Source organism: Peromyscus eremicus, chromosome 3 (assembly GCF_949786415.1).
Source record: "Peromyscus eremicus chromosome 3, PerEre_H2_v1, whole genome shotgun sequence".
Lineage (NCBI taxonomy): Eukaryota > Metazoa > Chordata > Mammalia > Rodentia > Cricetidae > Peromyscus > Peromyscus eremicus.
The window spans coordinates 81,928,142-81,943,142 of record NC_081418.1 but is presented as its reverse complement, the minus strand read 5'-3'; the positions used below and the strand labels follow the sequence as shown (position 1 = coordinate 81,943,142).

The window sequence follows — 15,001 nt, the reverse complement described above, 5'->3', positions numbered from 1 at the left end:
GAAGCTGTCTGTCTCTTTCACTCTTATAGTCATACATATCTGAATGTCTCCTAATATTCACACCCATGCACAATTCAGATACTTTCTTCTGAATCTCTCATCTCATCAGGCACATACACATCTCTAGTTTCTTTTTCGTTTTTTTCAAAAATATTGCTCTATTTTTATTTTATCAGTATTGATATTTTGCCCATATGTATGTCTATGTACCATATGTGTGGACCCTTTATTTTATGTTGGTAAATAAAAAGCAGGTAACTTCATAATTTGCCATATTCCCATTGAATGTCCCTCACATAACCCAATTATTGGTGACTGTTTATTGTTGTGTTGTTTTGCACTGAGTTGTCTTTGTGATAGAGAAAGCATATGGGGCTCCTTTTATCAGCCATTTGCTGTTAGTCTCTTGGAACCTCTGAGCCTGATCTCTGCTATTTGAAGGTGTTGTACAGAATGTGTCTTCAGCTTAGTGTTCCCTTCTGGAGAGGCTGGTCCCAGGCAGACTCCCTAGTTGTTGCTATAGTCTCTGCGAGTCCCTGTGAGCCCAGGTTTGTCAGTTGTATGGGTTTTCTTGTGGTGCCCTTGACACCACAGGTTCCTACCATACTTCCTCCTCCCCTTCCTCAGGGTTCCCCAAGCTCCACCCAATGTTTGGCTGTGGGTATTTGCATCCATTTCCATCAGTTGCTAGGCGAAGCCTCTCTAATGACAGTTGGGCTAGGCACCAATCTGTGAGTATAGCAGAATATCATTAGGAATTACCAAATGAACTTTTTACTTCTGATATTTCAAATACACATGATATTACTCAGTTTTTCCCCATTGTGAAACATATTTGTGAGTAGGGACAGAATATGTTTGTAGGAATTGATACACTTTCCACATTTTGCATCTTTGTTTACTGCCTTATCAATGTTTATTTCTTTTTAGAATGAAATGGGATGTGTGTTTGTGTTTATTGTGTTTACATGAGTATCTGACTGTATTTGCACAATTATCCCTTTTTCTCTGATCAGGCAGAGTGATGAACACCCCTGCCTTTGGCTTTCAACACTCTTTTTTTCCAAGTACACCAGCATTTATACCGATTCATCATCCTTGTAATTTTTCTTCTGGGCTCCACCTTGGCCTATTACCGATTTCTCCAGCAGGCAACAATACCAACACTGACAACCACTGTAAAATACAAATCAGAGAAAGAGGGTCCCAGGTTCTTGATAAATCCAGTAATCCATAAATGTCTCCACAAATTTGGCCACTTCTTGAGTCTTGTCTGAGCACATTTCATTGACAAATCACATGAAGCTGGTGACCCTAAAAATGCACTCTCTTCAGAGATGAAAAAGGCTTCTTCCAGATGCTCACTCCTGTTTAAAACAACTATGGTTCAGGAAGACAGAAGCCCAAGCTCCTCTTAAAATCAGCAGGAGGCAGAATGTTAGATTCATGACAGCTGCTACATAAACAGTATTTATGTTCCTTTATTTTTCATAAAAGAGGGTTTATCAGCATGTAACTTCTGTAGAAATATCCCTGAAAATATATGAGTTCCAGACTACACATTGGTACACTGGTATTCCCAGGGCTTTGTGGACTCAGGAAGAGTTGATGAGACTGGTATGGATGAGCAAAGTATTAGTTGAGCACTATCAGAGCAGCTATTATATCTAGGGCAGGCAAATAGGCAAATCTGTGGCATCAGGATTTTATATACATGTATATATATATATATATATATATATATATATATATATATATATATATATATTACAGTCATCTTTGCTGAGCTTTATCATGGAAAAATTAAGTTCCTCATATTGCATATTACAGGGTAGAACTTCTCATCCATGGAGATCAAATTAAGCCTACCTATGAGGAAGCATGTAAGTAATACTCTGGACCAGTAGAGTGCAACACCAAAGAGAGAAAGAAAACAACAAAAAACAATAAACAAACAAAAAACCCAAACACTGCAACTTAAATACTATAAGAGTGCTGGTGTTGATAAGCTAAGTACATCCTTGTCTACACCCTGCTGTTTGCGTATTTACTCCCCAGAAGCAATAGATGGCTCAGACTTGCTTTTAAGAAAAGGAAATTAGAAAATAGGAGCTTGTAGTCACAGGAAGAGACCAGGCACCAAGATGGGTTTGCTGCTGCAAACTGTCAACTTACTGCTACTCAGTGTCTTAGGTGAGAAAGAGGGGAGCCTCCAAGCTCAAAACGAGCATCCTTTTACTCATGAAAGTTTTAGTTTAAAAGGTCGGGCAGCAATGGCTCGCCTTTAATCTCAGCACTTGGAAGGCAGAGCCAGGCAGATCTCTGTGAGTTCAAAGACAGCCTGGTCTACAGATCCAGGACAGGCACCAAAACTACACAGAGAAACCCTGTCTCGAAAAACAAACAAACAAACAAACAAACAAAAGCTACACCTTCCTTCCTTCCTTCCTTCCTTCCTTCCTTCCATCTTTTCTTCCTTCCTTATTTAATTCCTTCCTTTTTTCCTTTTCCTCCTCCTCTACTTCTTTGTCATCATACATTTCTTTTTACATAGTGTGTAGTATAAAGATATACCGGAATCTTGATTTCTACTAACTTCTGTTTCATTTTATCTTTCCCTTCTTTGTATCAAATGGACAAATAGTTCTCTCCTAGTCCCAAACATCCTTTTCTGTTTCGCAGAGAAAGAGGGTCACTATCACCTGCCAGGCCAGCTCAATTGGCATCCCTGCTAACCTTCACTAGCACCAGAAAAAGCCAAGAGCCACTCTCAAGCTACCTATTTATGGCACAGCCAACCAGGCTCCTAAGATCCCAACTTGCTTCAGTGACATGAATCTTGGACCTCTTAATCTCTCACAATCAGCAGAATGGAGCCTTAAAATGCCTCCACTTACTAATGACAACAGAAATGTAGTATCCCATTCACACAGTTCTACAAAACAGAATAAAACCCCTTTCAGCTTCTCAGGACACAGAGGCTTCCACCTTAGAAGACGAAATGCGGTCAAGAGTTTGACTGAACTGTAACAGATTCTCTCAATATTTCTGCAGCAGACGCAGGGCAGTTTTACTGATGGGCCTTAAGCTGTCCCTTCCTGCAAGGAAATAAAGGAAATGTACAGATGGAGATATTGGGATAAGACAACCAGATGCCCCATCTTTGTGGCATCCTATGCAAAGGAGTGATTGAGAGCTGTGATTCAGATTTCTTAAACTGGGAATTGATTCTGGAGAGAACATCAATGGGGTTTTGAGAAAATATCAGCACTTTAAGAATTAATATTTTCATAAATGTTTCAAATTCAGTGAGGAGCAACAGCTCTACCCAAGAGTAAGCTTTCATCAGTGATGATCTGTCTTCATCTGGAAGAAGTATAAAATGAAAGCAGAGTTGTCTTGTCTTTCCTCTTGGGGTGGGGAATATTGATGATAGTATCTTTCTACATATTTGTAGACTGTGCAGCACTGTGGGAATGGGTGTGTCTAACACACAAGCACTAATGCAACAAAATTGTGAAACTTTCAATTTACAGCAGAGTCTTCATTCTGCTTCCTAAAATGTAAATTGAGAATTTGTGTACTCTAGTCTTTAAATTTTAGATTTTGGAAGTACATACACGCATACACAGTAACATAGAGAGGTCCTAAATTATATTCATACAAAGAACAATTCAACTTAATAATTTAAAAAAGATTAATTTCAAGTAATTACATATCAACACAATCCTTCTGTTAGATTTTAAATGTTCAACACTTCCTGCATTCTAGTTTGTGGTGCCAATGTTTTGGCTTGACCCTTAGCTACAGCAGCAGTAGCAGCATCACTGAAGCACCACATTAACCAAGCGACCTAAAATAGCCCAAAATTTGTTGTAGAATCATGGAACAGCTTTGTGTTAGATAGCTTTGGCACAATATTGGTAAATGTAAGTTCTAATCATATATATACTTAGGGTTTTCCAAAAACTATGCATATTAACTTTATCCTTGGCTAATACTATTTCCAATCTACATAGTGTTATTTGAAGTAACTCAAATGTGCCTTGAAAATTTGTGTAGGGAGTAATAACTTCTTTACTCCATTAACTAAGTTTAATATATTATAATCAATATTTCCTTACTGGTTTCAAAAAATCAGATATTTTTTTCCTGATGCAGTCAAGGTCTCACATAGATCTGCCTGAATACAAACTTGCAGTAGAAGATGACCTTGAACTTCTGGCATTCCTGCTTCCTACTCTCAAGAGCTGGGACTAGAGGAGTGCACCAGTTCATTCAATGCTGGGCCTCTAACCAAGCGTAAAGTTTTAATAGTAGGCAAGAAGTCCATAAATTAAGCTACTTTAAAAGAATAGTTTCTTACCTCTTAGGAGCATATGTATGTTTTCTGCATGTATTTATCTTAAGCCTACACCTTATTCTCTCTAATGCTGCTGATCATTCACAGGAAGAAACAGTCCCAATTTCAGTACATAAATTTTGCTGAGCACATTACTATTCCTATTAATGATTGTTCATATTTTTTCTGGCCTCCACATGGACAAACACACAACCATGTCCTCTTTCTAACAATTTCTCCAGCAGGAGGAGCCAATAATACATGTTTATCCAATCAAGACAGGAGCCTTTGGACTGCTATCCAGTAACAGTAACTGTAACATTAAGGACAAAAGAAGTTTCCAGTTCCTGATTCACTTGCCATCCAGCATTTTTTCCTAGTCCCTCTCACTTCTGTGAGAGTGTTCTGGGCACATTTTGTATCCATAGTTAGCCAGTGGGAACAGGAGATCCTGACAATCCTTGTTTTGTAGATGGAGAAAAGCCTTCCCTGGGACACTACTAGCCAGGAGGATTAGTATCACACCTGTTTCCATTTCCTTTCACTCATTGTTGTCCAGTGCAGAGTTGATGCAGCTGCTGGAGTGCAGATTCTTGTCACCTGAATGGAGGTTGCTGGTTAGCATCTTAAAGAGTTTCCAAAATTGAGAATATAAAGGCTATAGGAAGAAATCTATCAGTACGCCTGAGAGAAAATATTTGACATAATACAGCTGACATGTAATATCTCCACTTTGATTTCAAAGGATCATTATATAAAGGGAAAAGACAGGCAAGGTATAACTTTTCATTGGTTATTGAGACATCAATTTTGGTATTTTTTTTCTATTTTGCATATTGCTAATGGTATGAATCTGTGGAAATGAATTCTTTTTATTTTTTTCAAGGCAGTTACTTCCAACAGTGGAATAAATTATTATTTTGATGAATTCTGTATATTTGTGGGCATAACATAATTGCTTAATCAAAACATACATACATATTATCAGTTTCTTAAATATATTCATGTTAATGGATATAATGAGGACATGAGGCATATTTTTTGTCTCTGCTGCAGACTTTTTGATATATCCCTCAAAGCAAATACTATGACTCCAGTCACCTTTTTCTTTAATTACTTAGGTCAACCAGTTTTTTAATGTATCCACTCATTATTTTCGAGACCACTCCTGTGCTTATCATCCTTTCCAGGCCCTGTGTAGGTGACATTCTAGCCCTGACAGATCTCTGTCTCCTGTGGAGTAGTTGCCTGCACATGTTAAACTCTTTGCATTAAACCCTTCATGAAAACTCACACTAAGTCCACCATACCCTTACTCCCAGTGAAGACACAATCTGGACTCCAATATGGCTATAACTCCCTGTGTGTAGTTTCCACTTCACTTTCTTACATGTTTCTCTCACCACATGACTTGTATCCCTCTTCTTTGAACCAAACAAAAAGATATCTCCTCTTATAATCTGGAAGAGTTATGGTGCCCATAACATATGCAAGGGTAGCAACCACTGTACATTCAAAGACATTAATGATACTTCTAACTGAAAACACCTATTACTTAAAGACAATAATTCATGTTAAAGAGGAAATGGAAATCAGATGCAATAATGTGAAGCCTCATGGGAAGATTTGGCATAGATATAATTCTAGCCTAATCCAGGAAGAGATTTGAAGGGGAGAAAAGCTATGACTTTATCTGCCTTTCATAGTAATTCTTTAGTAACTGAGCTGTCATAAATAGAGTAAAAAAGATTGTGTGAAAAAAATGAATTAGTTACATGAGATCCTGACCTTTACAAACCATGTTTTCCAATATCATATTTTCATTCATATGGAAATCATCATGATCAAGAAGCTGCATGGTGAGTTGTGTAGATCAGTCCCAATGGATAATCTAGGTTCAGGGAAAATTTTGGAAAATTGGGTAAAAAGATTGTAAGAGCCAGAAGATCAGGAAGTTTGCTCTGAGATTATATCTCCTAATAACATCCAAAGCTATATCTGTAAAATCTCACCAATATGTCTGCACAAATGTGAGCTGAACAAGGAGGATAACAATGAACCTGCCATACTGGTTGGAAAATTTTCATGAGGCTCAGTTCTTCACAAAAAAACCATAGACAACTGAACAAAGCTCATGGCAGAAGATGTGCTCCTCCCCAAGGAAAAGCACACCAATTGGTTGTCCATGGCCTAATGGACATGTAACATTATACAGATCCAACAATGTTATTTAAGAATATATATATGTATATATATGCAATAACAATTAATGAAAACAAAAGGAATTCATGAATTTAAAGAGGTCAGGAACAGGTATTTGGGGGGTTTTAGAGGAAGGAATGATAAAAGAGAAATGTTATAATTAAAATTCCGTCTCACACATAACCATGAAACAAAAAAGATAAAGCTGCACCACCTCAATCACATCTATATACCTATGAAAGGACCCTGTAATAATTTGGCTACTGTTTAGAACTGTACCACATGTCACAGTCCCTGCCATTGAGGGAAATGGAATAAGAAATCCTATTTTGAAAATAATAGAAAAGAAAATAAGGTGCAATTCATAGACTGGAACTGCTCTTTGGTCTCCCAAGAGGAGCACATTCCCTACAGATGAACCTGTACTGCCTCTTTTGTCTGAGACATAAGAGGACCACAGTCCTTTAATGAATCACTAATCTGACTATCCCTGCAGCTGTGCCCAGCCTTTGCCAATTTGCATGTGCCCAGAGCACAGCCCACTGCCCTGAGGAATTCTTCATAGTCAGGTCACATCCTGTGCTGGAGTCAGCCTCACACAGGTCACAGCACAGACATGAGGGCCCCCACTCAGTTCCTGGCATTGCTGTTTCTCTGGCTTACAGGTAAGGAAGATAGCATTGCAAATGTATACAGCTGAGTGTGGTCTGTTGCCTGGTCTCTGGAAAAGTCCTCTTATAACAGAATTAATTGCATGGAAATTTGTTTTCAATGTTCCAATCTCAGGAGCCAAATGTGACGTTCAGATGACCCAGTCTCCAGCCTCCCTTTCTGCATCTCTGGGAGAAAGTGTCACCATGACATGCCGGGCAAGTGAGGACATTTATAATTATTTAGCATGGTATCAGCAGAAACCAGGGAAATCTCCCAAGCTCCTGATCTACAATGCAAAGAGCTTGGCAGATGGGGTCCCATCGAGGTTCAGTGGCAGTGGATCTGGCACACAGTATTCTCTTAGGATTAGCAGCCTGCAGGCTGATGACATTGCGACTTATTACTGTCAACACTACTACGGTACCCCTCCCACAGTGATTCATGCCATGACACAAACCATCAAGGAAGCAGAAGTGAGAGCCCAGGCTGTCTTGATTGCTACTTCTGCTGTTTCGAGTTACTGTAAGTGTTCTTCTTTGCCTGGAGTTAAAGGACAATGTCATGTTTCTATCTGTGGATCTATTTTTATTTAGAGAAACTGTTCTGTGTCCTATATCTAAGTACTCTTCCCTAGGCCTAACATTAAAAACAAGGGAATGCTTCTTATAACTTATATGAAAAGTAACTTTTCCAGAGTAACAGAGTTATGGCAAAAGCTGAGATTCATGTAACAGTGTTGTCAATACCCAACCATTCACAGCTCACACACACACACACACACACACACACACACACAAATTTGGAGTTGCCTTGGAAAGAAAATTTTTGTCTAATTATTACATTAAAATTCTGAGGAGGCAGTTTGGCGAGATAGCTTAGTGATTAGGAATACTAGCTGCTCTTCCACAGGACCTAGGTTTGATTCCCAACACACATACCACTGCTAGCAACTCTTTATAACTCCAGTCCCAGGATATCTTAGACCTTCCCTTCTTCTAGCCTCTGAGGCATTGTATTCATATGATGTACAAGCAAATATCCAGCCAAAACACCAGTACACATAGAATAAAAATAATAAGTATTAAATATTTGCAAAACCCTAAGTGGCTAGTATTCAGAAAAACTGATACTGGGAAGAGATTATCTTCACAATCTAGAGTCTACTGTTTATTGAACATAAGTCTTGTTGATAACATGTTCCTCAGGTAGGGTGTCAAGTCTTGGATCATATCAATGGAGAGGAAGGAGTTTCTTTCATCAACTGTTCATCTCTCTCTTTGCTAGAAGTACAAGTGTCTTAGTTAATTTTCTTTTCTTTCTTTTTTTGGGCAAGGGAGGCTTTATTTGGCTTACATTTCTACATCATAGTTCATCACTGAAGGAATTTAGGCGAGGAACTCAAACAGGGCTATTGGTGAAATTATTAAGGCCACTCCACGTAGTTAAAAGGGAGGTTTATTTAGTGGTGTAACTTACAAGTGAAGGGATAGGTAGGTTGCAGGGTCAGGGAACAGTGTGGCATAGTCCGGCGGTGTTCTCTGGAGAACTCTGCTCGGTCTACCTCCAGCGTCCAGGGTCCAGGAACCAAGAGAGCCAGCGCATCCAGATCTTGGGTCTTCAGGGTCCTCTCTTGGCCCCACCTTGTAGGCATGACAGTTACCAAAGCCTCAGTGGGGTTTGGAACTTCCAGATCAAGGTTGAATGGCTATCCACTACACAGGGCTGGAACCTCGAGGCAGGAGCTGATGCAGTGGCTAAGAAGGAGTGATGCTTATGGTCTTGTTCATTGTGGCTTGCTCAATTTTTTACGTTTTTATTTTTTATCTGAATATACTTTTCCCACCCTCTATTCTTCTCAGTTGCTACCCACTTCCTCCCCCAGCCAGACCTTCTCCATTTCAGTCTCCCATTAGAAAAGAACACACTTCTAGAAGATAACAACAAAATAAAATACTGTAAGATAAAATGAAACCTGTCATATTGAAGTTGGACAAGAAAACCTAACAGAAAAGCAAAAGAACTCCAAGAGAAGCAGCAAGAATCAGAGCCCTACTTCCTTACACACTTAGGATTCACATGAAAGAACTAAACTGAAAACGGTAGTACACAGACAGAGGACCTGGTGCAGACAGAGGGAGGTCCTGTGCATGCTGCTTCTGTCACTGTCAGTTCATATCAACTTGGCTCATTGGCTGTAGAGGACCTTGTTCTCTTGGTGTTATCTATCCCTTCTGTCTCCCTGCACACTTTATCCTTCCTCTTTCATGGTATTCCCTGGGTTCTGGGAGGAGGGATTTGATGGACACATCCCATGTAGGGCTACATGTTCAATGGTCTCTATCTCTCTATAAGTAATACCTTGCTATTGGTCTCTCTATTTGTTCTTGTCTGCTGCAGGAGTAGGCTTCTCTGATGATGGCTGAATAAGGCATCAATTGATGAGCAGAGCACATATCATTAGGAGTCATTTTATTATTTATATTAATATATATACAGATATACAAATCAATATATATATATATATATATATATATATATATATATATAGTTTAGTAGTATTTGATTTTACTTTAGGTCTCTGGGCCATATAGATTCTAGTTCTCGGTTACCAAAGCAGTGTCAGGCATGGGTTCCATCTCATGGATTGACCCTTACATCAAATCATACATCAGTTGATTATTCTCACAAGGTTTGTGCCACCATTGCCCTAACATATTTTGCAGGCAGGACAGATATAGATTGAAAGATTTATGGTTGGGTTGGTATTCACTTGGTAGCCTGCGGAGAAACTTTCCATGTCATAGAGACTAGAAAATAGGGATGGAGTTTCTATGTAGGCCCAGCTTAACCTCTCCATGTTCAATGACTTGTGTGGATGTTGTCTTCATCAATGGAATCTTCCTGTTTGTGGAGAGCAACCTATTGTCTTGTCAATAGCCTATGTTGTTTGGGGATTTTCCTGGAAGCCATTTGGCCAACAACTCAGTTAGATGACACTCAATCCTTGCACTGAGCTTCATTTGGTGACAAGTGATAGCCAATAGGAGTTTTGTCTCCCTCGTTATTTAAAGAATTCATTAAGGTCACTATTGTATATTATAGGAAGTTTGTACTGCACAAAGGTTTCATACAGCCCTTCAAAAACTCCTCAAATGTTCTTCAGTTCTAGCTGTCTTTCCCTCTTGTTCATATCCTCAATTTCTTCCTTCAGCTACTTCCCATCTGATCCTCCCATTCTTGACTCCCCCACAGGTCCATTCCAACCATAAAATCTTTTCCTTTTCCCGCACCCAAAGAGAACCACATTTTTTCCCCAGCTCTTCCTCTATGCCTATCCTTTCTGGTTCTACAAATTGTAGCTTTATTATAATGTATTTAAAAGTGTCACCATGACATGCGGGGTAAGTGAGGACATTTATAGTTATTTAGCATGGTATCAGCAGAAACCAGGGAACTCTCCCAAGCTCCTGATCTATCTTGCAAAAAAACTTGGCAGATGGAATCCCATTGAGGTTCAGTGGCAGTGGATCTGGCACACAGTATTCTTTCATGATCAGCAGCTTGTAGCCTGAAGATGTAGCAACTTATTACTGCCAACAGCATAATACTTTTCCTCCCACAATGATTCAAGTCATAACCTAAACCCCCCTGGGAAGCAGAAGTGAGAGCCTAGGATGCTTTAATTGCTCTTTCTATGTTCACTTCTGCTGACAGTATTTCTCTTAGGTGGGATTTAAAATTCAATGTGATATTTTTGTATAGTGTTCATATAAACTTTTCTAAGTTATAAATCTCTATCCTCTTCTCCAGCACTAACATTAAAAATATAGAAGGCTTCTCATGACTTACATGAAAAAGTATGATTTCCTGAGTAGAGTGACGACAACAGCTCAAATTCAAACAGCATAGGTGTCAACACAAACACACACACACACACACAGACAGAGACAGAGATAGAGAGAGACAGAGAGCTTCCAGAGGAATTTTGTTTGATTGTCAGCACTCGCATGACTCCTAGCAACTGTCTGTAATTCTAGTTCCAGAGTATCTGAACCCTTATTCTGACCTCTGAATATATTGTCCTCATATGGTACACAAATATGTGTGCTGGCAAAACAGCAATAAACATAAACCAAAAGTAAGTCTGAAATATTTGAAAATCTTAAGGCACTAGTATTCAGACAAAATGATACTGAGAACAGATTATTCTCAGAATCTACAGTCCATTTTAAAATGAAAGTAAGTCTTCCTGACCACAGGGTCCTCAGCTAGGGTGTAAGTTGACTATTATATGTGTGAATGGGAGGAGGCTTTCCTAAGTTAACTTTTTTGTTCATTTCTCTCCTTACTAGAAAGGCAAGTGTCTTGGTGACTTTACTATTGCTGGAACAAAACATTATGACCAAGGCAATTTATAAAAGAAAGCATTTAATATGAACCTCACAGTTCCAGGTTTGTCCATGACCAACATGGTGGGAAAGACCGGCAACAGGAAAGTAGACATGACACTGGAACAGGAGCTTAGAACCTGCATATTTTTGTTGTTATTTTCTAGACAGCATTTCTTTGTGTAGCTTTGGAGCTTGTCCTGGATGCTGTGGATATTGCTCTGTATAAATAAAATGCTGATTGGCCAGTATCAGTCAGGAAGTATAGGCAGGACAAACAGAAGAAAATTGTGGGAAGAGGAAGGTTGAGTCAGGAGACTCTAGCCCACTGACCAGGGAGCAGCATGTAACAGGCACACAGGTAAAGCCATGGAATATGTGGCAACATCTAGATTAACAGAAATGGGCTGAGTTTAAGTGTAAGAGCTAGTTAGTGGTAGGCCTGATCTAATGGCCAAGCAATTTTAAATAATATTATCCTATGTGTGTGTATTTGGGTCTGAGCGGCTGTGGAAACACAAGGACGCAGGAGCTGTGTGGACACATGAAAATTACAGTTACACCTGGAACTTACTCTGTAGACCAAGCTGGCCTTGGACTCACAAAGATCTGTCTGCCTGCACCTTCTGAGTGCTGGAATTAAAGGTGTGTGCCACCACTGCCTGGCTCTAATTGCTCTAGAACCTGTATCTTTATCTGCCAGTGGCATGCAGACAGAGAGAATGGTTTGAAAATTTGAAACCTTAGAGTACACTGACCATGACACACCTCCTCCAACAAGGCCACACCTCTTAATCATTAGCAAACATAATGAAATGGGAACCAAATGTTCATATGTGTGAGTCTATGGGGAAATTTTTCATTAAAACCACTGTTGCAAGTACAATTTCTTAGATAGAACACTCTAGGGAAGGACCAAGTCAGAATGGGGTAAGTTAACTGTAGGTATAGCTTATCAACCTAGAACTCAGCTGGGCTTGAGTTACAGACACATCCCTTTCCAAAGAAAATACTTAGCAACTTGGAATTACAACTTAATCAAGCTGCATGCACACCACTCTCCAAACAAGGCAATTAGATCATTGTAACCCATGGTTCCATAGCAGCCCTAGTATGGCCAATAGACACAGAAAAATATAATGAAGTAGTCGTTATACAATCCAAACTATAACTGACTTTGGGCAATAAACAGTGTCCTTAAAATAACACTTTATGGAAGTCTTCCTATTTCTTATCTTATGCATATGCATGATCTACCACAAATATGATTGCTACCAGATACATCACGGGAAAAGTTTACATGAGATGAAAAAGGTTATTAATCAAAACAGAATATCATATACATTAGACCCCTCAGCAACCAACACCTCCTTCTTCTGGATGACAAATTTGAGAACCCAGAATTCTCTATTGAGGAAATTTCATGTGGTTGCTTATTTTCTGTTGCATTGTATCTGTCCTGAACTTCAATTAATACTAAAATAATACTCGATGCCTTGCTACAACATAGATCACAGTAAGAAATTGTTCCATTAAAGTAAAAAAGTTATATTCTCATATTTCTATAATTATTTTATTTATTATTTTCCAAAAAAAACCTCCTGCAGAGTTGGTGAAATTGCTCGTTTTCCATCTGCTCTATGACTCTATGAAGTTTCTCCTTTTACTGAAGTGAAATTTGCTAAGGATACATCAAAGTTTACATACACATATTACAAATATTACCCTAAGAATAAGCATACTGAAGATTCTAATATAGCAATAACAACTGACTTTTCATTGAGAACCATGATGGGACTTCAGGTTGTAAATGGAATTCATCATATATCATGATCTTAGAAACTTTTCCTGCTTTCCTCTGGTGCCAGTGTAAGCAAATGTTAATATATTGACTTTCATGGCATGGAATTGTTGAGTGACACTCTCCTATAGATGCTGATGGGGAAGATGGAGACTGGGTCATCTAGCCCCTAAGACTGGAAAATTAAAAGCAAATACATACAAAAATAATATTTCTACAGAATTTTCCTCAAAGACCAAACAGCAATATTGACTATGATTGGAGAAATTTACAGATATAACCCTTCTTTCACCTAGAACCCAGAGCATCAGCAGCCCTAGGAATTGAGCAGAAACTCCCATGCCCATGCTTTGTCTTGGTTTCCAATTCCAGGAGGAACAACAGCTCTTCCCCAGATTCTCCTTCATCAGAGACTGCCTGTGTCTCCTCTAGGAAGAAACTAAACAATGAAAGCAGAATTCTCTGTCAACTCTTCTTGGGGTGGGAAATTTTATTTTGATGATAGTTTCCTACTGCTTTTTTTTGTTTATTTTGTTTTGTTTTAGTTTTTCAAGACAAGGTTTCTCTGTGTAGCTTTGGAGCCTATCCTGGAACTTGCTCTGTATACCAGGTTTGCCTCAAACTCACAGAAATCCACTTGCATCTCTATCCCCAGTACTGGCATTAAAAGCATGCACAACCACTGACTGGACATTTTACTGTGTTCTTTTTTTTTTTTTTAATAATGTGCCACAAGGTGAGAATGGGTGTGCCTAACAAACACTAATATAAGAAAGTTGTAAATCTTTTAATTTATAATAAATACACTTCATTCTGCAAAATAAAATCTATATATAGAACATTGTATTATCTAGTCTTTAAATTTTAGAGTTTGGAGGTACAAATACACCTATTATATGCATATACCAAAGTCCCCAACTGTGTTTTTACATACAGTGAATGAACTGAGTAATTAAAAAAATATTCTGCCAGGAGGTGGTGGCACATGTCTTTAATCCCAGCACTTGGGAGGCAGAGCCAGGAGTTTGAGGCCAGCTTGGTCTACAGAGTGAGATTCAGGACAGGCACCAAAACTACACAGAGAAACCCTGTCTTGAAAAAACAAAAAACAAAAAAACAAAACAAAACAAAAACCACACACACACACAAACACACACACACACACACACACACACACACACACACACACACACACACACACACAAATTCCAAGGCAGTAAATATTCAGTATGATCCTTCTTTTAGGTTTTAAATGTTTGCTTCTTTCTGCATTGTTGTTTGTGATGCCAGTGTTTTTGCTTGACCCTGAGCTGCAGCAGCAGCAGCAGCAACACCTCCCAGGTGTCCAAGTGACCATGGAGGAAACATCAATACTCCACAATGAACCATATTAACTAAGCTATAATTTGTTACTGAGGGTGAATTGTTCTAAATTAGATGGCCTTGACACAGCATTGTCAAACATAATTTCTGATCATATACATGCTTGGGGGTTCCAAAGATTATATATATTAATTGTATTCTTGGCTAATACTTTTTCCAATATATAAAGTTTATCTGAAGTAACTCAAATGTGGATTGGATGTGTGAGTTGGGGATAATAAATTCTCTACT

General features: G+C 38.8%; 1 gene segment (V, D, J or C); it reads left to right on the top strand.

The window, feature by feature from the left end:
* Positions 1 to 7,160: 7,160 nt before the first annotated feature.
* On the top strand, positions 7,161 to 14,781 carry LOC131906362 (immunoglobulin kappa chain variable 12-41-like). The segment is given in 3 exon segments: positions 7,161 to 7,209; positions 7,331 to 7,720; positions 14,678 to 14,781. Coding segments are annotated over 3 exon segments (543 nt in total).
* Positions 14,782 to 15,001: the final 220 nt, after the last annotated feature.